The sequence below is a fragment of the Chionomys nivalis genome, chromosome 7 (genome assembly GCF_950005125.1).
Source record: "Chionomys nivalis chromosome 7, mChiNiv1.1, whole genome shotgun sequence".
Classification (NCBI taxonomy): domain Eukaryota; kingdom Metazoa; phylum Chordata; class Mammalia; order Rodentia; family Cricetidae; genus Chionomys; species Chionomys nivalis.
In genome coordinates this window covers 50,530,931-50,554,309 of record NC_080092.1, presented here as the reverse complement: position 1 = coordinate 50,554,309, position 23,379 = coordinate 50,530,931, and the positions used below count along the sequence as shown (strand labels likewise).

Genomic DNA, 23,379 nt, shown 5'->3' with positions numbered 1-23,379 from the left:
TTGCAGTCCACAGATAGGATGGTGGTAAGCTTTGAACCTTTGACACCCACAAAGAGTCGTGTTCTGGAGTTGGATAGCTAGCTGACAGGTTGGGGCAAGTGACTGGCTCGTGAGGACTTTAACCAAATCGTGGATTTCCTTAAAATCATTTTTTAATATTAGAATATAAAGAAATAGACTTAGTTGTGGCATTTTCAAACATATATATATCATTATTCTTTTTTATTCATGTTCTTGTGTACATGTGGAAGTCACAAAAAGATGTCAGATCCCATGAGAAGTCACATTTGGTTGTTGGCGGCTGTGAATTGCCTAACCTGGGTTCTTTGGACCCACACCTGGGTTTTTCTCTGAACCATTATCTAGCTCTGTTATGCTGTTTTGATTCACCCCACTCCTCCCTATCCTCCTCCCCCTTCTGTTCTCATATAAATTTTATTTCCTTCCCCTTTAGACCCTTTCTTCCTGATTCCATTCCATTTCTGTCTTCACATTTTACACACACACACATGCACCCGTCATAAGGTCAGTGGATAACCTGAAGAAGTCCGTTCCTCCCTTCCACCATGTTTCCCAGCAATGGAACTCTGGGGTCATGTCTTGGTAGTAAGCACCTTTACCTGCAGAGCCACCTCACAGCCCTAAAAGCACATATCATTTGCATTTCCCTGAGGGATGAGGGAAGTGAACACTTTCTCGAGTATCTATTGGCTTCCTTTGAGTACCATCTATTCATTTAATCATTTAATTCACCTATTTTTTGGAATACCTCATAGAGTGTTGCGGGAGGTCCTTCCGCTCCTCCAGCCAATAGCCACCAAGATACCAGCCCATTGGGGCGTGGTATCTTTCCCTTTAAAAAAAGCGGCCACTTCCCTCCTCGCTCTCTTTACTTCCTGCTCCGGTTCCGGCGACTAGACTTCTTCCTAATTGCGTGCGTAGAGGGCTGTTGTCTGGGACGGTGATTTGTAAGTTTATTCCCTTTTAAATAAATACCACCCTATTAATCACAATTCCAAACTGGTGTGGGATTGTTTATGACTTGCGCCTTCATCTGGCGCCCAACGTTTGGTTTTAGAACCCCTCCTTCCCCCGCTCGGCTGCCGGCCGCCAGTTCGGCCGGCCGCGGCCTGTGCCTTGCGGCCTGTGCCTTGTGCGTGGAGCCAGCAGTTTAACATAAATCATCACGCAGTGGCTTTTCTTGCTGCAGTTCTTTATATTTTCCCTTTAGACACCTCAGATTGACTTCAAGTCCCCACGCAGCCTATCGTTTGCCTCGCTACGTGGATTTAAATTCCACAGGCCCGCGTAGTCTCTGCCCACGTGGTTTGCTCTTTTCTGAATCGTTTTCAAATCTCCCTTGCAAGCGCAGCTCTTAAGCGGAGCGAACCAGAGCACGCGGTTACCGGTTGCGGAAAGCTGCAACCCCTTGGGACGACACTGTCACGTGGAGGCATACACGGCTTCCGGGTTACTCTTCTCTACCCCTGGATTCTGGGTTTATGGTTCCGTGTACGGAATTGATTTAATTACATTTACTTTGTTGAGCAACTTGCATTTCCCAGTTTTTAACAAATACTAGGCGGACACTGAAACAGGACCCCGTTTTCGTCGCGACTTGGGAACAGCGCCACCTGCTGGATAATAGGTAATATGGCAGTTTTCGTTTCCAACATGAATTTTACTATTTTGACTACCAAAACAATGGGTTTTTTCATGCAAGGTTTATACGACTATGGAGATAACTTAATTTACTGGTTACTAGGTTTCAGTATTCTTTTGAATATTCTATTATTTAGGAAAAATATGGTCCTAAGAACCATACAATCTTTACCAGAAACTAATACAGGTCAGGAGATTCAGGATTCAAAAGCTTTGAAATCACAGGTGCAGAATGGGGACCAAAAAATTGATACCTCAGTGAAATCACTAGAAACACATGTAGCTCAGGAGATTCAGGATTTAAGAGAGACAATGATAAAAAGACTTGAAATGATTGAAGAAATTATTGGAGCTGGTGAACAGAGTAAGAAGGCACAAGGACAGGATACAATGCCACCACCAGCTATTAGATCTGGCTTACCCAGGGTTTTAGCGACATACCCTGTAATTCATTCTGACAAAGCGTCAACTTCTAAAGGCTCAAAGGGAGTCAGAGAAGCTAGATGGATGCCAATAGCAATGAATGATCTAAAAGAAATTAAGCAGGCAATTGTTACCTTTGGCTTGCACTCTGCATATGTTAAGGAAATGATAAGGACTTGGGCTTCTAATGCTAGAGCTACCCCCCACGATTTCCATCAGTTAGTGTCTGCAGTCTTAGATAATGGACCTTCCTTGATGTTTGGAATCTATTTCAGAGAAGAATCCAAACATATGGAACAGCAAGGAAGAGCAAAAGGTGTGGAGGTTTCCCAAGATCAAATTCTTGGTGTAGGAGAATATGCTGACCCACAGGTCCAAGCTCTTTATGATGATGAAGTACTGTGTTTATGTCACCAAGCAGCTTTAAATGCTTGGAATAGGCTACAAGATCCAGCAAAAAGGGTTGAATCATATACCAGAATTAGGCAGGGACAGAGAGAACCCTTTATTGACTTTTTGCAAAGATTAATTAAGGCTCTGGACATAGGGGTAACAGACCCAGAAGCTAGACGACTACTTCTTGAATCTCTAGCTTTTGAGAATGCAAACATAGAATGCAAAAAGATAATTGGGCCTTTAAAGTTTAGATCAGCACCTATGGATGAATGGATTCAGCATACAATGAATGTCGAGACGTTTAGCTATAATGATGAATCTTGGGTAGGAGAAGCGATTTCCAAAGCAATGAGGAGACATCAAACTGCCAGGTGTTTTAATTGTGGTAAATTAGGACATCTGAAAAGGGATTGCAGGCAAAGGATTTCTAGGAATAATATCCCTTCTGGGAATGACAAAAATAGGAGACCTCGGCCTTCAGGTATATGTAGGAGATGTGGTAAAGGCCGACACTGGTCCAACGAATGCAGGTCAACAACAGACAGACAAGGCAACCCGATACAGTCGGGAAACTCCTTGAGGGGCCTCTCGCAGGCCCCCAAGCCAACAGTGGCCCAGTCATTCCCAGTCACAGTAGAGAACGTGCCTCACCAAGAAAATTAAAAGCTCCAATTTCTGCTGTAAAAAATATTACTGGTCTAAATGATGAATTACGCATGGAGGATGAGTCAAAAAACCCAGTAGGACAGAGTAAACGTATATTTTGGCAGACTTCTATTAATGATCAAAGACCAAAGCTAAGAGTCTGTATAAATGGCACTTTTATTGAAGGCTTATTGGACACAGGTGCGGATGTAAGTATCATTACCCCAGAATCTTGGCATCCGAATTGGCCTCTTCAAGAGGTAGATGTTCAGTTCCTGGGAATTGGAACCCTATCTCGTGTAAAACAAAGCACAAGATGGGTTGAATGCATAGGGCCTGAAGGGCAAATAGGAAGACTAAGGCCATATATTGCCAATATCGCAATAAATTTATGGGGCCGCGACCTGCTACAGCAATGGAATACCCAGATTAACATTCCTGTAGTTCCAGGAACTCATAATTCTGGGAAGGACATGATGAGATATTATGGGAAAAGGTCACCAGCCATTCAGGCTGTACAAGAACATACAGCAAATACCAAACCTTTAGAGGTACCAACAGCCCTACCTTTAAAATGGCTAACTGAGAAGCCAATATGGATCAAACAGTGGCCTCTAGCTGAAGATAAATTACAGGCATTGGAACAGCTGGTGCAAGAGCAACTAGATGCTCAACATATTGAAGAATCAACCAGCCCTTGGAATTCTCCTGTGTTTGTTGTAAAAAAGAAATCCGGTAAATGGAGAATGGTGACAGATTTAAGAGCTGTCAACAAGGTAATTCAACCTATGGGCCCACTACAATCTGGAATTCCTTTGCCTTCTCTATTACCAAAAGGATGGCCTCTTATAGTTATTGATTTGAAAGATTGTTTTTTCACCATACCATTACAAGAAAAGGATAGAGAAAAATTTGCCTTCACAGTGCCTACTTATAATAATTCTCAGCCTAATAGGAGATATCAATGGACTGTCCTCCCACAGGGTATGCTCAATAGTCCTACATTGTGCCAATATTTTGTAAGTAAGCCATTGGAAATAATTCGTAAACAATTCCCCAAGTCCATAATTTACCATTACATGGATGACATCTTGTTATCTGATTCAAATAAAGATACTTTAGAAAGGATGTTTGAAGAAGTAAAGAAAGTCTTGCCTAGGTGGGGATTACAAATTGCCCCTGAAAAGATTCAAAGAGGAAATTCTATTAATTACCTAGGTTACAGAATAGGGTTAGAGAAAATTAAAACGCAAAAGGCACAAATTAGGCGAGACAGGTTAAAGACTCTTAATGATTTCCAAAGATTGTTAGGAGACATTTCCAGTCTACGACCAGCTGTTGGGATAACACCTGATCTAATAGTTCATTTAAACAAAACCTTAGATGGTGATAAAGATTTGAATAGTCCAAGAAAACTGACAGCTGAAGCAGAAAAGGAACTGACAATGATTGAGGAAAAATTACAGGAGGCACATGTGGATAGGGTGAACCCAAATCTTAGCTGCATCCTAGTCATATTGCCTTCCAGAATTTCTCCTACAGGGATTCTAATGCAGAGGGAAGATATTATTTTAGAGTGGATATTTATACCTAATAAACCAAGTAAAAAATTAAAAACTTATGTGGAAAAAGTCTCTGAATTAATTATAAAGGGTAAACTGAGACTTCGTCAACTAGCAGGTATAGACCCAGCAGAAATTATAGTGCCTTTTACTACTGAAGAAATAAAAAAGTTATGGGAAGACAATGAACCATGGCAAAGAGCTTGTGCTAATTTTTTGGGAGAAATTAATAGCAACTATCCCAAAAGTGGTAGACTTAACCTAATAAAGAGAACTTCTTGGATTCTTCCTAGAATTGTACGTGATGCTCCAATAACTGGAGCCCGTACATTCTATACTGATGCAAATAAATCAGGGAAAGCAGGTTATAAGTCAGATGAATTGAGTAAGGTGGAACAAAGCCCTTATAATTCTGTCCAGAAGGCAGAATTATATGCCATTCTTATGGTGCTAAGGGATTTTAAAGAACCTCTTAATATAGTTACAGATTCACAATATGCAGAAAGAGTTATCTTGCATATTGAAACTGCTGAATTTATACCAGATGACACAGAGTTGACTTCATTGTTTATCCAGGTACAAGACATAATCAGGAACAGGCTTTGTCCGATGTACATAACACACATCCGGTCCCATACAGGTCTGCCTGGTCCTCTAGCACAAGGCAACGCTGAGATTGATCAATTATTGATTGGAAGCGTGTTGCAGGCCTCAGAATTTCATAAGAAGCATCATGTCAATAGTAAAGGCCTAAAGAAAGAATTTTCCATTACATGGCAACAAGCTAAGGACATTATAAAGAGATGTCCTACTTGTTCCTTCTATAATCAAACACCGTTGCCTGCAGGGAGTAACCCAAAGGGTACTAAGAGAAATGAAATCTGGCAGATGGATGTGTTCCACTTTATGGAATTTGGTAAATTAAAATATGTACACCACACCATAGACACGTATTCAGGTTTTCAATGGGCTACTGCCCTGAGCTCAGAAAAGGCTGATTCAGTAATCACACATCTATTGGAAGTTATGGCCATCATGGGAATACCTGCACAAATAAAGACAGACAATGGTCCAGCATATGTATCTAAGAAAATGAAACGCTTTTTTGCTTATTATAATATAAAACACATTACAGGTATACCACATAATCCCACAGGTCAGGCAGTTATAGAAAGATCAAATCGTACTATAAAGGATATGCTGAACAAACAGAAAGGGACCGAAAATACCCCCAGAAATAGATTACATAATGCTTTATTGACCTTGAATTTTCTTAACGCTAATGAGAAAGGAACGACAGCAGCAGAAAGACATTGGATAATGGAAAAGTCTGCTGAACTAAATCAACCAATTTATTTCAAAGATGTGCTGACCTCTCAATGGAAGCCAGGAGATGTGCTACGTTGGGGAAGGGGTTTTGCTCTTGTTTCCACAGGAGAAGAAAAATTGTGGATACCATCAAAATTAATAAAGGTTCGATTTGAAGAGGAGAAACCTCTTGGAAAGGAGAAATGACAACTCATCCACAATGATGATATTCCTACAGGTGGTAAGAAAAACATATAGAATGGGGGCAGGGTTCTGTTCTTATCTCCACAGGAAAACACTCATCTTTGAAAAATTCAAGGGATCCTGGATGTTTGGATACTGACAGATGGAAAAATACTTGCCCAATAGGAACTATTAAGAAAACTGAATAAGTTGTGTAAGTAAAATATACTAAACCATATTTCTAAATTTATAGAGCTGGTTTTGAAGTTGGACTCTGGCTCAGTCCCTCTCCAATTCCAAGCCTGTTGGTAAGAGAAAAACCCAGAGTTTCTGGAGTTTCTGTCTCATGTCAAGAGCCATGATAGGGGACAGAAAGAAATATGAGTTTAGAAAACATCTTTGCTTTTCTTCATATCTATCATACTTTTCATTGAATATATCTATCATTCCTTTCATTGAATATATGTGTGTGTGTGTATGTGTGTGTGTGTATGTCTATATGATTGATGTTTAAGTTTTTCACAATGAACAATGAGTTTTTCCTGAAGTGACATTTAAAGTTTCCAGGAAGAAGATGGGGCCCCATAACAACGACTCCACCTGGTTGATATGACGTCATGATACCGATAGCGCTACTACAAGACCTGTTTTGGGTACCAGCTGCACAAGACGATCCCAACTTGGTTAGCTGAAATGGTGCACCTCTTATACAACATTCTGGCCAGACCTGCACAAAATACTCAGAGACTATTTGCAATTTTAAAAGACATCGATCTTGAAATTTAACCATCATTTTACTTTCACAGGATCCCCCAGAAAGAACGTCGCCCCCATGACAGCTGGAAGTAACTCTAGAGGACGACGTCCCCTCTCCCAGTAAAGTTTGCCCTTGGGTTTAGGGACATCATTTAGGGGTTGATTATAAATTGGTATATGGTTGAGGGTTGGGGAAGGAATTTTATAATAAGCTCAGGGATCATTTGAAAAAAAAAAAAAAAAAAGAGGGATAATAGATTGGTACTTGTTGGTACTTGTGAGTTATTGTTTTGAGACAAATGTATTGGTATCGATTCTTATATATTGATACAAAGTGAAATTATATTGACTATTGTATGCATGCATGTTTCTACCTCTGTTTAAAAACATTTTTTATGTATTGACATATATTGTATTGATATATATTGTATATATTTACCATATTGCAGTGTACATTTCTACCTCTGATTAAGATATTTACATATTGCTTGTGTATTGATATATATTTACCATACTGCAATGTATATTTGTACATTGCTTATATTTGGAGGTCATTGTCCTCATTTGTTTCACAGTTATTTATTGTCTTAGTCTTTAAGTTAGATAGGTATTGAGAATTATATAGATCAATAGTATTCTAAGTTTGTCATTTATAATTAGACTAATCAGGTTCTTTAGATACATAGAGATTATACTCAGTATAGATAGATAATCTTCAACCTCTTCAAAGAGCTGTAGAAAATGGCCTTTAATCTAACTCAGAGTTTTGTGGTAGTGAGACACAATTGCTCCTGGCAACACCGCTCTATTCCCGAGAGAATGTTGAGCACCAAAGACACTCCACCCGGAGCCTTTCTTCTTGGCTGAACTGGCCTTTGGGTAAAGAAATGCCCATACCTCAACCACTGACAGAAATACAGAGTATCTGTGAATGGAAAAAACAGGACTGTCATATCCTGCCAAGACAGGGTAAGATAGTTTTGACAAGTTTCTTGCCTTTGAAAATGGTGTGTCAGTTATGTTAGGCCTTAGCCAAAGTTGGTTGCTTCAACGCTGCAAACGTGACCTTGGGTGATTGCCCAGGTAGCTAGTTGTCTCTGTGATTTGTTGCATGTTTTAGAAGTTGTTTGATTGCACTTACTAATTACTCAGGTAACATTATTTCCCTTCTCAGATCTTCGATGGGGTTGAAGACTATATAAATGTAGTTACTTTCGACTCATGACTTAGCCAAGCTATTTATTATATAAGACCTAAGCTAGTTAGAATAGGATATTTGTACTTATTGTATATAATTTCATAGTAGGTTTAGAACTCTCTTACTTAAATAAAAGGGGGAGGTGTTGCGGGAGGTCCTTCCGCTCCTCCAGCCAATAGCCACCAAGATACCAGCCCATTGGGGCGTGGTATCTTTCCCTTTAAAAAAAGCGGCCACTTCCCTCCTCGCTCTCTTTACTTCCTGCTCCGGTTCCGGCGACTAGACTTCTTCCTAATTGCGTGCGTAGAGGGCTGTTGTCTGGGACGGTGATTTGTAAGTTTATTCCCTTTTAAATAAATACCACCCTATTAATCACAATTCCAAACTGGTGTGGGATTGTTTATGACTTGCGCCTTCAATAGAGCCTAGCTATTAATTCATCACGAGATGTGTGTGCAGCTGGAAAGACTTCTCGTTCTGTGCAGTTTCCTTGACTGTACAGCTTTCTATAATTCTGATCTCTCCCTGTAGCTAAGGCAGGCTTTGAACACGTGGTAATCCTGTTGCTTCCGTTTCCTGTGTACTAAGATTAAAGGTATGGGCCACCGCTCCAGGTTTGACCTATGTTGAATTTTTTATTTTTAAATGTATGAGTGTTTTGCCGGCAAGTATGTCTGTGCCTGGAGCCCTCAGAGACCAGGTGTCGATTGCCAGGTAACTAAAGTTACAGTTGGTTGTGGCCTGGGTGCTCTTAGGAAGAGCAGCCATCACTCCAGTCCCCTCGACTTATTATATTTTTTGAAACAGTCTCACTAGGTAGTCTTGGCTGTCCTGGAACTTACTCTATTAGACCAGGCTATCCTCAAACTCAGATCTGCTTGCCTCTGCCTCCTAAGCACTGAGAATAAAGGTCTGCACCAACCTGACATCTTTAACATTTTTTTTTTTTTTTTTTTTGAGACAGTTTCTCTGTGTTACCCTGACTGTCCTGGAATTTCCTCTGTAGACCAGGCTAGCTGGCCTTGAACTCAGAGACTCCTCTGCCTCCCAAGTACTAGGATTGAAAAAGGCGTGCACCACTATCACCCAGAACTTTAATTTTTTTTATAAAAAAATAGGTTCTTTTGGAGTGGTGGTGGCACACACCTTTAATTCTAGCACTTGGGAGGCAGAGGCAGGAAGATCTCTGTGAGTTCAAGGTCAGACTGGTTTACAAAATGAGTTTCAGGACAGCCAGAGCTGTTACATAGAAAAATCCTGTCTTGAAAAACAAAAAGCAAACAACAACAAAAAAAAAAAGATTATTTTCTCATACAATATACCGATTATAGCTGCTGAGTGGTAGTGGAGCATGTCTTTAATACCAGCACATGGAAGGTAAAGGCAGGTGGATCTCTATAAATTCGAGGCCAGCTGGGAGAGAGAGAGAGAGAGAGAGAGAGAGAGAGAGAGAGAGAGAGAGAGAGAGAGAGAGAGAGAGAGAGATCCAAAACCACAGGAGAAAGCCTGTCTTTAAAAAACAAAAAACAAATCCAGGCGGTGGTGGTAAAGACTATAATCCCACACTCAGGGGGCAGAGACAGGCAAATGTCTGTGAGTTCGAGGCCAGCCAGGTAGCCTGGTATATAGAGCTATTTTCATCCAGGACAGATTCCAAAGCAAAGAGAAACCCTGTCTCCAAAACAAACAAACAAACAACAACAAAAAAAAAAATAGCAACAAACAAAAACCCAACCAACCAAGGCTTCTAAGAGATAACAACCAAATCTAACAAAATAAAACCTAGTAAGACCAAGCACAAGCTTCCACACTGCAGTTGGACACGGCAGCAGCCCAACAGGAGGAGAAGAGCCCAAGAGCAGGCAAGGTCAGACTTGCACCACTGCCTCTCCTGGAACTTATTATGTAGACCAGGCTGTCCTCGAACCTGTGGCAGTTCTCCTGACTCAGTCCCGTAAGTGCATGTACCAACATGCCCAGCTAACTTGGTGTTTTGGCTTCACAATGTTGACTAGCAACTATTTTTTACTCTCAATACAGTATTCAAAAAAACTTGAAATATTTAAGACTTTATTATAAAATATACTTTGGGCTACATATTTTTTCTGAATTTAAGATAGGCTAGGCTAAGCATGTTTCACAGACAAACTGGATTAAATTCATTTTTGGCTTATGGTATTTTAAAATAACATTCAACATTTGGCAAATTGAAAGAAATCAGACTATATGGTTTCGAATTGTGTATGGGCGTTTGGCCTGTATGTATGCGTACCACATCCATGCCCAGCACCTGCAGATTCCCCAGACTGGAGTTACAGATGGCCGTGAGCACCATGGGGTGCCGTGCACTGAACTCCTGGGTCTCTGGAAGAACAGCCAGTGCTTTTAACTGCTGAGCCATCGCTCCTGCACTGTTTTTTTTTTTGTTGTTTTGTTTTTTTGTTTTTTTTTTTTTTTTGGTTTTTCGAGACAGGGTTTCTCTGTGGCTTTGGAGCCTGTCCTGGAACTAGCTCTGTAGACCAGGCTGGTCTTGAACTCACAGAGATCCGCCTGCCTCTGCCTCCCAAGTGCTGGGATTAAAGGCGTGCTCCACCACCGCCCAGCCTCCTGCACTGTTTTAATTTTATGTTTTGTCTACATGTGTGTGCACCCCAGGTAAGCCTGGTTTTGCCTGTGGAGGTCAGAAGGGGGGTCAGATTCCTTAGAAAGGGAGTTGTGCATAGTCATGAACAACCCTCCCCTCCCCCAACATATACACAAATATACAAAGAAAACCAAGCAAAGGACAGAGACAAAAATCAAGAACCAGGCTGAAGGGCAGAGGGAGACAGTACCCTCTGAGAATGGGCCCGGACCCAAGGGTGAGCTGCAACCTGGGCCAGGGGCAGCCGCTCTGAAGGGTTGTGCTTGAGCAGTTTAGAGATGAGGTCCTTGGCACCCTCAGGCACAGACGGGGGGAACTTCAGGTCCACCTGCAGACCAGGAAGGCAGAAAGGTTCTGTCTGTATTACCCTGACTACTCATTCTATCAAGAGAGTTGTGCATACCCCACCCCCAGGATAACCCACAAAGGATGGCTGCAGGGGGCGGGGAGCCATTTTCCTTTGGGAGGTTGCTGGTACTCATGCAGGCAGCAGCATTAACTGGTCTAGGGGGCTATAAAAAAAGGACCTGAAAGTGGGTGGGGCATGTGTTGGAAAGGAGTCGGGGGCGGGGCTTGGAGAGGGGTGGGGGAGTTGTGGGGGAGGACAGTGGATATGATCAAGGAACATCATATACCTGTATGAAGTATTCAGGGAATAAATAAGCACTCACAAACAGGGAGCCTTTGCAGAGCCCTATAAATCCATGGGGCCCACCCCAGACCCTGGCTGCCACAGTACACAGAGTTCATGCAGGCATCCCACCTTGACAATCCGACGGTATGTCTCACTGTGGTTAGCAGTCTCGAAGGGAGGGTTTCCCACCAGCAGTTCATAGCAGAGCACCCCAATGCACCATAGGTCTACCATTTCGTTATGCATACGCCCCTCAATCATCTCTGGGGGCAGATAGTCCAGGGTGCCACACATGGTCTTCCTCCTGGTGGGATGAGGAAAGTGGGTAGGGTACCAGAAATCAGTAGGCAGCCTGAGACCCCAGGATGCACTGGGGGGGGGGGTTGTCCATCTAAGTCAGACAGTCCTGGAATAGGATGTGGTAATGGTATAAGTCAGAGTGTCCGAGATAGGCACACATGGCTCCAGCATGGCTGCACTAATGCAGTATCTCATTTTGTTGTTGTGAGCGGCGGGCTGCGCCCCGCCACCCGGCTAGCTTTATACCCGAAATAATTACACGGAAACTGTATTCTTTTTTTTTTTTTTTTTTTTTTTTTTTGGTTTTTCGAGACAGGGTTTCTCTGTGGTTTTTGGAGCCTGTCCTGGAACTAGCTCTTGTAGACCAGGCTGGTCTCGAACTCACAGAGATCTGCCTGCCTCTGCCTCCCAAGTGCTGGGATTAAAGGCGTGCACCACCACCGCCCGGCCGGAAACTGTATTCTTTTAAACACTGCTTGGCCCATTAGTTTTAACCTCTTATTGGCTAGCTCTTACATATTGATCTAACCCATTTCTAATATTCTGTGTAGCACCACGAGCTGGCTTACCAGGAAAGATCTTAACCTGCATGTGTCTGGAGTGGGAGAATCATGGTGACTGCCTGACTCGGCTTCTTTCTCCCAGCATTCTGTCTGTTTATTCCACCCACCTAAGGGTTGGCCTATCAAATGGGCCAAGGCAGTTTTTTTATTAACCAATGAAAGTAACTCCTCCATCATTTTGTTTTTTTTAGTTTTTTGAGACACAGTTTCTGTGTGTAGACCTGGCTATCCTGGAACTCACTCTGTAGACCAGGCTGGCTTCCATCTCAGAGATCTGCCTGCCTCTGCCTCCCGAGTGCTGGGATTAAAGGTATGCACCTCCACTATCCAGCTATTTTAATCTCAATAAATTAAAAAATAAAACAATCAGAGATGAGGACAATGCTCATTTCAAAGAAAAACAACAGAAAATATCTCTAACACCCAGCAAGCACATGCTACTTAAATAAATCAGATCACATTTTCACTGTGCAACACCACGGAGCATTAAACATGATGCAGTCAGCAGATGCTGTGATGTACACCTCTAATCCCAATACATGCTAAATTTTTGTTTTGTTTCTTCTGAGATAGGGTCTCTCTTTTTTTTTTTTTTTTTTTTTTTGGTTTTTCGAGACAGGGTTTCTCTGTGGTTTTGGAGCCTGTCCTGGAACTAGCTCTGTAGACCAGGCTGGTCTCGAACTCACAGAGATCCGCCTGCCTCTGCCTCCCGAGTGCTGGGATTAAAGGCGTGCGCCACCACCGCCCGGCGATAGGGTCTCTTTATAACATAGGTTTGGCTGGCCAGGAACTCACTAGGTAGAACGGACCAGCCTCGACCTCAGAGAGATCCACCTCCTTAGGGCTGGATTGAAAGGCATGAGTCACCTGGCTTATCCCAGCATTTGGGTGGCTGAGGTAAATTGTCAGTCTGAGGCCAGTTTGGGCTCCCAGGTAAAATCCTGTCTAAGAACTGGGAAGGTGGGTGGGTGGGGGAGAGTTCAGTAGTTAAGAGCACTGACTGAAGGACCCAAATTCAATTCCCAGCACCCACATGGCAACTCAGAGCTGTCTATTACTCCAAGATCTGACACTCTCACACCACACAGACATACAGGCAGACAAAACACCAAAGCACATAAATCATCAAAAAATGCTTATTAAAGCTGGGCGGTGGTGGCGCACATCTTTAGTCCCATCACTTGGGAGGCAAAGGCAGGCGGAGCTCTATGAGCTTGAGGCCAGCCCTGTCTAAAATTGAGTTCCAGGATAGCCAGGGTTAGAGAGAAACCCTGTCTCAAAAAAAAAAAAAAAAAAAAAAAAAAAAGACAAAAGTTAAAACACCGAGAAGAGGTGTTGAGGGGTGTGGCTCACTGAGAGCATTTGCCTAGCATAGGCAATGCCCTGGGTTCCATCCTCAATACCGCAAGCACACAAAACCAAATAAAATGTGACATAGGTAACCAGGCATGGCAGCGTGTGCCTGTGATACCAGACACTCATTTGGACAGCCTGGGCAACACAGCGAGGCCATATTTCCTTAATGAACAGGGTTGGCAGGGGTAGACTTGACAGAGTGACACAAGCCTGTAATCTTACTGTGTTTGGAAGTAAAGGCAAGCATGGTGAACTTTGGCTACACAGTGAGTCTGAAGCCATTTACATAGGACCCTGTCTCAGTTCTAATCAGTCATCGTGGGAGTTTTCACAATGATGTGGTGAGAGAGGGCCCAATATTTAATAGAAAAGATTAGAAAATTGAGGGCATGAATCATAGCGTCACCTATTTCTGTAAAGATATCGCTATGTCAAGCCAGGTGGTGGTGGCGTGCACCTTTAATCCCAGCACTCGGGAGGCAGAGGCAGGCGGATCTCTGTGATTTCGAGGCCAGCCTGGTCTACAAGAGCTAGTTCCAGGACAGGTACCAAAGCTACAGAGAAACCTTGTCTCAAAAACCAAAACAAAGCAAAAAAAAAAAAAAGCAAAAAAAAAAAAAAAAAACCCAAACCCCCCAAAATATCACTATGTCTATATTGCAGGGAGACAAACTCCAGCCTGAGAAACGAGATGTTTTTATTTTGTTCTTTGAAACAGGGTTTCTCTGTGCAACGGTCCTGGCTATTCTGAAACTCGCTCTGTAGACCAGGCTGGCCTGCCTATCTCCTAAGTGCTGGGATTAAAGGCCTGCGCCACCACCGACCGGCTACAGAAGTTTTATACAGAATATCACAGCTGCACACCAGGGACAGTCCCTAGCCCCACCATACCTCAGGGAGGGGGCATGCACAGACCAGCCGAAGTCCGCAATCTTCAGCTCCCCCTGGAGACCTAACAGCAGATTCTCAGGTTTTATGTCTCTGTGAATGACCTTCTTCTTGTGGCAGTACATCAGGGCATCTGACAGCTCCTCCATGATCTGCGAGGGTCCACAACAGAAGGTCAAACAGGCCTTCACTTCCACCAACAGCCCCGGCCTCACAGCCCACACTGGGTCCTCACCGTGGCTGTCCGCTGCTCGTCGAAAGTTCGGTTCTTCTGTAGTTCCTTGTAGAGCTCCCCACGCGGGGCATATTCCAGTATCAAGTAGATCCTCCGCCGGTCGTAGAAGTAGTTGTAGAGCTGAAGAATGTTGGGATGTCTGGGGCAAAGAGAGAGGAAGCTTCGGTTGGCGTTTAGGAGACAGAGGGCAGAGACCTAGATCGGGGTGGGAGTAGTAAGGAGGAGCTGGGCAGGTGGGCCCATTGTATCAGACAGGGTTGGGACTGCAGAAAGAGGAACGTGACGCCATTAGGTTGCAGAGGGGCCGTGGTCGGGGCGAGCGGCATACTTCAGATGCGCCTGGATTTCGATCTCTCGGCGCAGCTGGTGCTCCACTCCCTCCTTCTCAATCTGAGACTTGAAGAGGATCTTGAGCGCCACAATGAACTGGCTTTTCTTCTCCCGGGCCAAATACACATTTCCAAATTTGCCTTTGCCCAGAGGACGCCCAATCTCAAAGTCGTCAATAGTGAGGGTCCGCCTGATTAAAAAAAGCAGGGGGGAAGGTGCTAGCTCAGTGCACGGCTGGCTTAGATCCTCAAGGTGTTTGATTCCTCGGTCCTCGATCATCTGCACGTTTCTCCATCCCTAACCCCCTTAACTTTGCCATTCCAGCCCCACCAACCACTGTTCAAGCTCCCCTACCTGCTCTGGGGTACTTACAAGGCAGTGGGGCCCCGACTGACATTTTCAGACAGCTTCTGGCCAGGGGCGGCTAAAGGAGAGAGCAGGCATGTTGAGTTCCTCCTCTGGCATTCTTACCTTATACCCTCTCTGAGGTTCCAGTCCCCTTGGGCCAGTTCTCCCCACTGTCCCGGGTACCTGCGCACTGGCCACTGGTCCGGTTCATGAGGGCAAGCGTAGATGTCACAGCAGGCTCCTTCCGCAGCACTCTCTGGGGCAGGGTGTTCAGGCCCGAATGAGACTGAGGAGCAAAGGGTGGCTCTGAGGGTGTCCTTGTCCCTGAGGCCTAGCTGGAAGCAGCATTTCAGCTACCAATCATCCACTCACAGTTCAAAGAGCAATAGAGACACACCGTCATTTGGCTGGCTACCTAGCCCCAAAGTTCTGCTCTTGCTCCATAAGAAAGGGGAAATTAAGAAACAGCTTGAGAGCCCCGTGTGCTGGCACACATCTGTAACCCCAGCGCTTAAGAGTTCAAGACAATCCTCAACAGTCAGTTTAAGGCCAGTGTGAGCTAAATAAGACCTTGTTTTTAACATCACCCCCCCCACACACACACACACAAACAAAACAACAAAAACCGAAAAGAGCAAAGTAAATGAACGAATGAAAAAACAACCCAAGCCAAGGGGAAAAAAGATGGACTCTGACATCTAACAATTCCCCTGGCTCTGGCCCACACCACCTTCTCAAGCATGGCACTGTCCAGATAATTCTACACACAACCCATTCATCCAGGCTCTCATAAGAGCCTGAGCTCACCAAGTTGTGACATCAGTATTTAATCTTTTACAGTAACAGACCAGCGGTGCTGAGGGACACAGACGGCCTTGGCCATCTCTCCCCTTTCCACTTCTCTTTGTAATAGAGGATTTCTTCTGGGAGTGACCAGGGTAAATGTAACAGTGTGTCTCATTCAGATTCGGCAGTGCTCGGTGCAGGGACAAGGAAACAGATGGACTGTCCAGGATGCCCAGGTCCCACCAACAGGGAACAGCCTGTGAAGGGTTCTTCATTTTGGGGGCGGGCACAGGGTCCCATTATTTTGCCAAGCTCACTACAGGTGTGCTGTATTATAGGTGTGAAGGAGCCAGTGTGCCTACACACACACAGAGACACACACACACACCATTTCAAATCTATTTGGATCCTTAGTCCCAACCACTCTTTAAGATCAATTCCAGGGCTGGAGTGTAGCTCAATGGTACATCAAAACTCAAGGCTCTGGGTTTGATAACCAGCCCCACAAATAAATATGAGACAGACCTGGACCTTTTAAGCATTAGCTTTCTATTCTACAGTCTAACTTCTGTGGAGCTGGTTTTTTCAGCCTGGAGGATGGGACTCACGGTCCGAAAGCACAGTGCTGCTGCTTGCTCAGTCCCAGCTATTATTTGTAGGTGACATGCATCTCGGCTCTACAGAAGCCCTCAGATTCAGTTGGCAGCATCTGACACGATAAGGCTGCAAGTGATCAGACTGGGCTCTGCATGCAACCTTTCAGGGAACGCGTCCGAAATGCAGGGCAGACGGCCAGCAGCAGGGCCCTCCACCCATCTCGCCTTCCGGGGGAGGTGGGGCGAGGAATGTGGCCAGGACCTTACCTTCAGCGAGCTGTAGGGCCAGGGGTAGGCGTTCTCCTTCTGAGCCATTCTCCAGGAAAAGCCGAAGGAGAGCTGGGCAGAGAGGGCAACAGCGGTGAGAGACGGAAGGTGAGGAGGTGGATCTGCGGGGAGGGCGAGCCTGAGCGGGCAGAAGGAAGTGCCCAGTAAGTTGCAGGCCGAGGTCGGGGCGCATCCCCGCGCTCCCTCTGCACTTCTCTCCGCATCCCCCTGTGCCCCCTCTGCACCCCTCCCTCTGAGCGACCCGGCTGACACATGGCCAGTCCCACGGAGCCCAACCCCGTGGATCACCTGGGCTCTCGGGAGCCCACGGCTCAGCCGCCTTCCGCTCGGCTGGGCGCTTGCACGTTGGAGACGCTGTCCCGCACCGACACGTTCAAATTACCCGCTCTGAGCCCATTGGCTGAGCTGCCATGCAAGTCCACTGTCATTGGCTAAGCCTCTGGTGACGTAACTTGTTGAGATGCCAAAAAAAAAAAAAAAAAAAAAAAAGGTGCGGGTTAAAAGGCTTGTTTCTCTATCTTGAGGCTGCGTCCCAAGGTCCTCACACTTTTTTTTTCTCGTTCATAAAAAATTAAATATTTAAAGTGGACGGTGGTGGCTCGCGCCTTTCCCAGCACTCGGGAGGCAGAGACAGGCAGATCTCGCTCTCTCGCTCTCTCTCTCTCTCTCTCTCTCTCTCTCTCTCTCTCTCTCTGTAAAACTCTTGTTTTCTGTTAGATGGAGAATCTATTATGCCGACGACGCCACCGCTTAAACTGTCTGTTTACCTCGGGAGGGAGAGACAGGTGGATCTCTGTGAGTTTGAGGCCAGACTGGTTTACAACGCGAGTTCCAGGACAGCCAAGGCTAAACAGAGAAACCCCGTCTGGGGGTGGAGGGGACGACGACAACAAAAAAACAAACAAAAATGTTTGGTTCTCAGGAGAATTTAAATGCTGCCCTTAATATACTCTTTGTATATACAATCCTCCTTAAGTATCCTTGGTGTATTGTCTTTAGAACAACCTTTGATATCCAAACCCGGACTACTCAGGTCCCTTCTAGAAACAGGCATAATATTGTATACGACATAGTTTTTGCATTAAGTTTGTAATTCTTTCGGGCTCATTAGCTAATCTCTAGATAACCTATCAAATACTACGGCAATACTGTGAAACAGTAGTAAGCTGTCTCCGAGGAAATATGACGCAGGGATGCAATCTATTAGATGAGATGCGTGGTTAGACAGACAGGCAGACAGTTTGTTGGGTCCATGGTTGTAGAATTCATGACTATGGATCTGTATTTTTGGGTTCTCTATTCTCCTTGTCCGTTTTGTATTTGGGTTTTGTTTGAGACAGGTGGCTCTGTTTAGCTTTCTGCCGCGGATCTTCTGTGCTGGTTCCCCGATGGCTGTGGTGTTTGAAGAGTTTTAAAAGCCATTCCTTGGCTAGGCACACTCCAGATCCACTCTCCTGCAGATGTTCTGTTTGTGTGTCCTTACTGTTTCACTCTTAAAAAAATCCTTTAGTGTTTCTAGTTCTAGCATCAGGCTTGGAATTCCAGCACTCTGGAGCCCGAGGCAGGAGGATTGCCAGGAGTTCCAGGCTACAGTTTGAGCCATTTACTCAAACAAGTAAACAAATTCTATAAATTAGCAGTTCCCACTGAGTTAGCTCTTGATTTTCATTCCATCTCTGAGTAATGGTAAATGTAGCTTCTTCTGGCCAAGTAACATCGAGGTGGCCATGAGGGACTTTACCCCGTTTTCCTCCCAAGGGCTGACACTTCACACACCTGGGAAGGAGCAGAACTATTTTGGGGGCTCCAAAGATTGGGCATATGCAACTTCCGTAACAAAGACTGTGTGTCCCTGTCTTAGTACATGTGACAAAGTGACCGATCTGGCACAAGACAGGACAAAGCCCAGGAGGGAGTGCGGTGAAGGGGGCAAGATTCTAGTTGGCTTGGCATCTGTTGTGTGGGTAGCATTCTGAGGCCCAGATTCCCCAAGGGGAAACCCTCCTGCACAGACCAAGTGTAGCTGCTGGAGCAAAGAAGTATCAGGATGGGAAACTATTTATCTAGCTGGGAAGACAAGGTGTGTGTGTGTGTTGTGCATGTGCCCACACACGTGTACATGTGTGTATGTGTACATGTGTGTATGTGTGCATGTGTGTATGTGTGTGCAGGTATGTGTGTATGGATGCATATGTATATATATGTGTGTATGTGTCCATGTGTGTCCATGCATGTGTGTGTGGTACGGGGAGGTGGGTTGGGCGAGAAGAGTTTGCTAGCTTGGGTTTCTCTTTCACTTCTTTCTTTTGTTCTGCTTTTTTTTCCCTTTTAAAAAACAAACTGAAGGTGGTAAAATGTCCATGGTTCCAGGACCTTAGGGGAAGTATGGTGGGAAGTATCATTTATATGCAATAGTCTGTGTTCTAGACAAAGTTCATCAGAGACGGGAAAAACTACTTTAAAAAATTTGGACTCACCCATGGTGTCTCATTCACTCCTGTAATCCCAGCACTTTGGAGGCAGAGGCAGGAGAATCACTGTAAGTAGAAGCCAATTTGGTTTGCACAATAAGTTCCAAGACTGGTTACGAAAAAATAAAAATAGAAAAACAAAAATTGGACTTAAATTTTATTTTATTTTTGGCTTTTCAAGGTTTTGATAGTCAAATGCTACGTCTGATTCATTTCATCTCCTTCACTGCCAAACCTGGGGGACGGGGGTACTGAAGGCTTCAACTACTCTTCCTTCTTGTCTGTGATGACCAGGGTGTACAGATACCGGCCGCAGCGAACCTTGAACTTCCCGTTATCCTTATTCTTCTTCATCTTGACGGACGCCTTCCGCATCCCTCCGCCAGACTGTGAACAGAAAGTCTTGATTTCCTCAGTTTTCTGAGAAATGGCGATGGGCGCTCCGCGCTGGCAGCCGCACCAAAAAAAAACACAGCAACGAGACTTAAATTTTCGATAAGGCAGCAACCCTTGGGGGCGGGGGGAGATGCTTGAAAAAGTTTCATAGCCCCTAGAGCCCTTTAAAAACAGCTAAGGTTTTTAACAGTACTGAAATTCCAGAATTCTCGGCCCAGATCTTATCTAGTCAAGGCAAGGAAAGGTTAGGCCGGTGAAGCAGAGCTTGGGAGTCGCAGAGGGCAGGACAAGAGTTCTAGACCAGCCCCAGGGCTCCCAGGCCAGCCTGGGCTACAGGAGCCCGCACGGAAAAAGCAAACCCCAACAACAGTCCCAAACCCCAAATCAACAAACCAAAAAACAAGCAAGAAGAGCGACGCTGGTGGCAACATTTTAAATAGTAAGAAAAAGTGCAGATAATAAGATGGCCAGATCTCCAACTTCAGAAAAATTGCTTAATACTTTACATGATTGTCATAAAACTTTAGGTTGTCGCTCTAACTATAAAGAATATAAAATTATATTTTTCATACAGATGTTGAGCACAAATAACGGGGCAAAATTGTGGACCCCACCAGTAGACATAAATTAAGCAGTCCAAGGCGAAAAAAAGTGGTTTGGGATAATTACAGTCTGGAACTAGCTCTTGTAGACCAGGTAGCATCGAATTCACAGAGATCCGCCAGCCTCTGCCTCCCGAGTGCTGGATTAAGGGCGTGCGCCACCCCCCGCTCAGCTATTATAGTTTTTAAAGTGATTAATTATTACTTCAGTTTATCCGAAAAAGGAATATTTATTACCATAAATATATTTTCTGAGCACGAGTTGGATGGGGACTGCTAATTAACAATTACTGTTAGGTTATCTAAATGTTTAAAACTAGAGGCATGAATATTTCAACAGAAACCTGAAAAAGGTGTAATGATTAGGACCCGACCACTAAAGTTTTGTCATACATACATAACTAGAAAATTAGGACACTTGATGACCCCGACGTGATTTGAACACGCAACCTTCTGATCTGGAGTCAGACGCGCTACCGTTGCGCCACGAGGCCTCCGTGGCGCTCTCAGTCGACGGGTGTGGTGAACTGATGTCTCACCGTAGTGAGCACGGAGTGTGTCTGTCTCTTCAGGCTCGGTCTCGGGCTTTGCTCGCACGGTCCTTGGACCGAGGGAGGCGCGTGTTCACGTGGAAATGACTGCGGTTGAACGATGAAATGTGCTTTGGTACGTTTGGCAGAAAGGCAGTTTCTTTAGTCTTGGACTACACTAAACTCACTCAGAGAAGAGACTTAATACGTTTGGAACGATTTTTTTTCCCCCTAGGGATGATGTCATTATGGTGTCACTGATTCCAAACAGAGTTTTAGATTTAATTCCAACTGTGCTCATGACAAAAACCAAAGCAAAACAAAATTCATCTCATTTAGTTTCTCTAAATCTTGTTTTTCTTACTCGTACTTTTGATATAATCATACAGTTTAACACAGTAGCACCAAAAAGGTACGCGAGAAAATAAATATAAATAGGATCATAGCAAGTCTGTTCCTCATCTGCGTTGGTGGTATAGTGGTGAGCATAGCTGCCTTCCAAGCAGTTGACCCGGGTTCGATTCCCGGCCAACGCAGTTCGTACTTTTCCTTTTTTTTTTTTTTTCCCCCTTGCTGTCCCAGAGAAACCTTTATCTCCCAGGTCTTGGTGTCCACGCTTGTCACTCCTTGTCACTCCGGCCCCCAGGTTCCTGCAACATGCGTCCTGTACTTTCTCCCTGTGTAGAAACACTGACTCTGCTCGGGTTGCAGGACAAATCCGGACCCAGATGCCTGGGGAGGGCCAAAGCAAAGGTTGAATCAGCCTCCACATTCTTTGAGATTTTAACCAGTAAAGCTCAGGCTGCGAATACTAGAATTACAATGGGGATTGGAAATATAACTATTGAGTGAGCATTAAGGGAAGTAATTGTAGTTAGGATAAAAAGTGAAAGTATCATCCCTTCTAGGCATAGTAAGGTTGATATAAGGTGGGACCGAAATATTGGTGTTCCTAGGAATGAGAAGATAAAGGCTAGGGTAATATATTAAAAACTGCAGATGTCATTTTGGTAATTATGATGAAGATCATAATCTAATGAGTGGAAATCATTAATTTTAATTAAACTAATTACCAATTATTCTGTTCATTCTAGACTTTTTTGGGATCATTCATAGGCGAGGCCTAGGGCTAAAATAGTGATTAGAATAAATGCAATTAGGGCTGTGGAATTTAGGTTGGAGATTTGTAAGGTTTGTGGTAGGGGTAGCAGTGGGGAAATCTCTAAGTCAAATAATAGAAATGCAATTGCTACTAGGAAAAATTTTATAGAGAATGGAGTTTATTGGGTCAAACCCGATTCATAAGGGTTTGCTTTTTCTGTATATAAATTTAGATGAGGCAGTAAGAAGGCTACTAAAATTAGAATTATAGATAAGGTGATGTTAATTAATAGAACTAATAGTATGTTAATTACTTTCTTCTAAGATAATTCTAGAGCTAACTGGTTGGAAGTCAGATGTACTGGTTATACTAAGAAAGTAAGCTCCTCTTCAATAGACAGAGACGTATAGGAAAAGTCAGTATCAGGCTGCTGCTTCAAAGCCAAAGTGGTGTTTGGATGTGAAATGGAATTTTAGTTGTCGAAGGAGTTAGATAGTAAGAAAAGTAGATCCAATAGTTACGTGTAGGCTGTGGAAGCTTATTGCTGTTTAAAGTAAGTTGATCCACAGACTCCATCTGAGATGGAGAATGGGGTTTCGAAATATTCTGAGGCTTGTAGGATAGTAAAGTAAACTCCGAGTAGGATTGTAATTAGCAGGGCTTGATTTATATTATTACGTTCGCCCTCTATCCAGGCCGTGGTGAGCTCATGTAACAGACTCCTGATTCCAGAGGGCCAATGTGTTGAGCAGAGGGACTTCTAGAGGGTGTAGTGGAACAAAACCTGTTGGCGGTCAACAACCCCCTAGGTCGTGTGTACGTACTAGGCTTGAGTGGTAAAAGGCTCAGAAAAAGCCTGCGAAAAAGAATACTTTGGATATGATAAATAGGATTATTCTGTAGCATAATCCCTTTTGGACAATAGGTGAACGAAAACTTTGACATGTCCCTTCTCGGATAATATCACGTCATTGGCATATTGTAAGTATACTTTCTATTATATCTAGAGATAGCGGGGTAAAAGAGTTGCAGAGGAATCATATTACGAAGCCAGAAGTCTAGTAAGCAAATCCCTCAATTTAAGCAACGAATGGCAGTGCGCAGGGTTTACTGGGATTGCGGAACAAAATATCTCGCTTCTCCCCGTCGGGGAATCGAACCCCGGTCTCCCGCGTGA

At 44.2% G+C, this 23,379-nt stretch overlaps 1 protein-coding gene and 3 non-coding genes across 4 annotated transcripts in view; 1 reads left to right on the top strand and 3 right to left on the bottom strand.

The window, feature by feature from the left end:
• Nucleotides 1-10,668: 10,668 nt before the first annotated feature.
• Nucleotides 10,669-17,420, bottom strand: Aurkb (aurora kinase B). Its single transcript, XM_057775323.1, has 9 exons — nucleotides 17,390-17,420; nucleotides 17,081-17,152; nucleotides 15,615-15,717; nucleotides 15,456-15,507; nucleotides 15,082-15,273; nucleotides 14,754-14,892; nucleotides 14,522-14,670; nucleotides 11,541-11,715; nucleotides 10,669-11,105 (listed from the first exon to the last, which is right to left on the bottom strand). Exons 2-9 carry the CDS (start codon nucleotides 17,126-17,128, stop codon nucleotides 10,932-10,934), a joined length of 1,032 nt encoding a protein of 343 aa, XP_057631306.1. The 5' UTR covers nucleotides 17,129-17,152; nucleotides 17,390-17,420; the 3' UTR covers nucleotides 10,669-10,931.
• Nucleotides 17,421-20,992: 3,572 nt separating this feature from the next.
• Trnaw-cca (transfer RNA tryptophan (anticodon CCA)) lies at nucleotides 20,993-21,064 on the bottom strand. Its single transcript has one exon. It is a non-coding gene; the product is annotated as a tRNA-Trp (tRNA).
• Nucleotides 21,065-21,564: 500 nt separating this feature from the next.
• Trnag-ucc (transfer RNA glycine (anticodon UCC)) lies at nucleotides 21,565-21,636 on the top strand. The gene has a single exon. It is a non-coding gene; the product is annotated as a tRNA-Gly (tRNA).
• A 1,705-nt stretch (nucleotides 21,637-23,341) lies between these two features.
• The window catches only part of Trnad-guc (transfer RNA aspartic acid (anticodon GUC)), a 72-nt gene continuing 34 nt past the window's right edge, over nucleotides 23,342-23,379 (bottom strand). The window contains exon 1 of the tRNA in view: nucleotides 23,342-23,379. This exon is cut by the window's right edge and continues 34 nt beyond it. This is a non-coding gene — a tRNA (tRNA-Asp).

What these genes read in the sequence shown, in the direction of transcription:
- Aurkb (XM_057775323.1), bottom strand. Translation starts at nt 17,128, where the DNA reads ATGGCTCAGAAGGAGAACGCCTACCCCTGGCCCTACAGCTCGCTGAAG. An exon ending in GAAATCCAGGCGCATCTGAA is followed by an intron (nt 14,893 to 15,081) that starts GTATGCCGCTCG and finishes TCTTTGCCCCAG; the next exon opens with ACATCCCAACATTCTTCAGC. An exon ending in GTGCATGCCCCCTCCCTGAG is followed by an intron (nt 11,716 to 14,521) that starts GTATGGTGGGGC and finishes TCATCCCACCAG; the next exon opens with GAGGAAGACCATGTGTGGCA.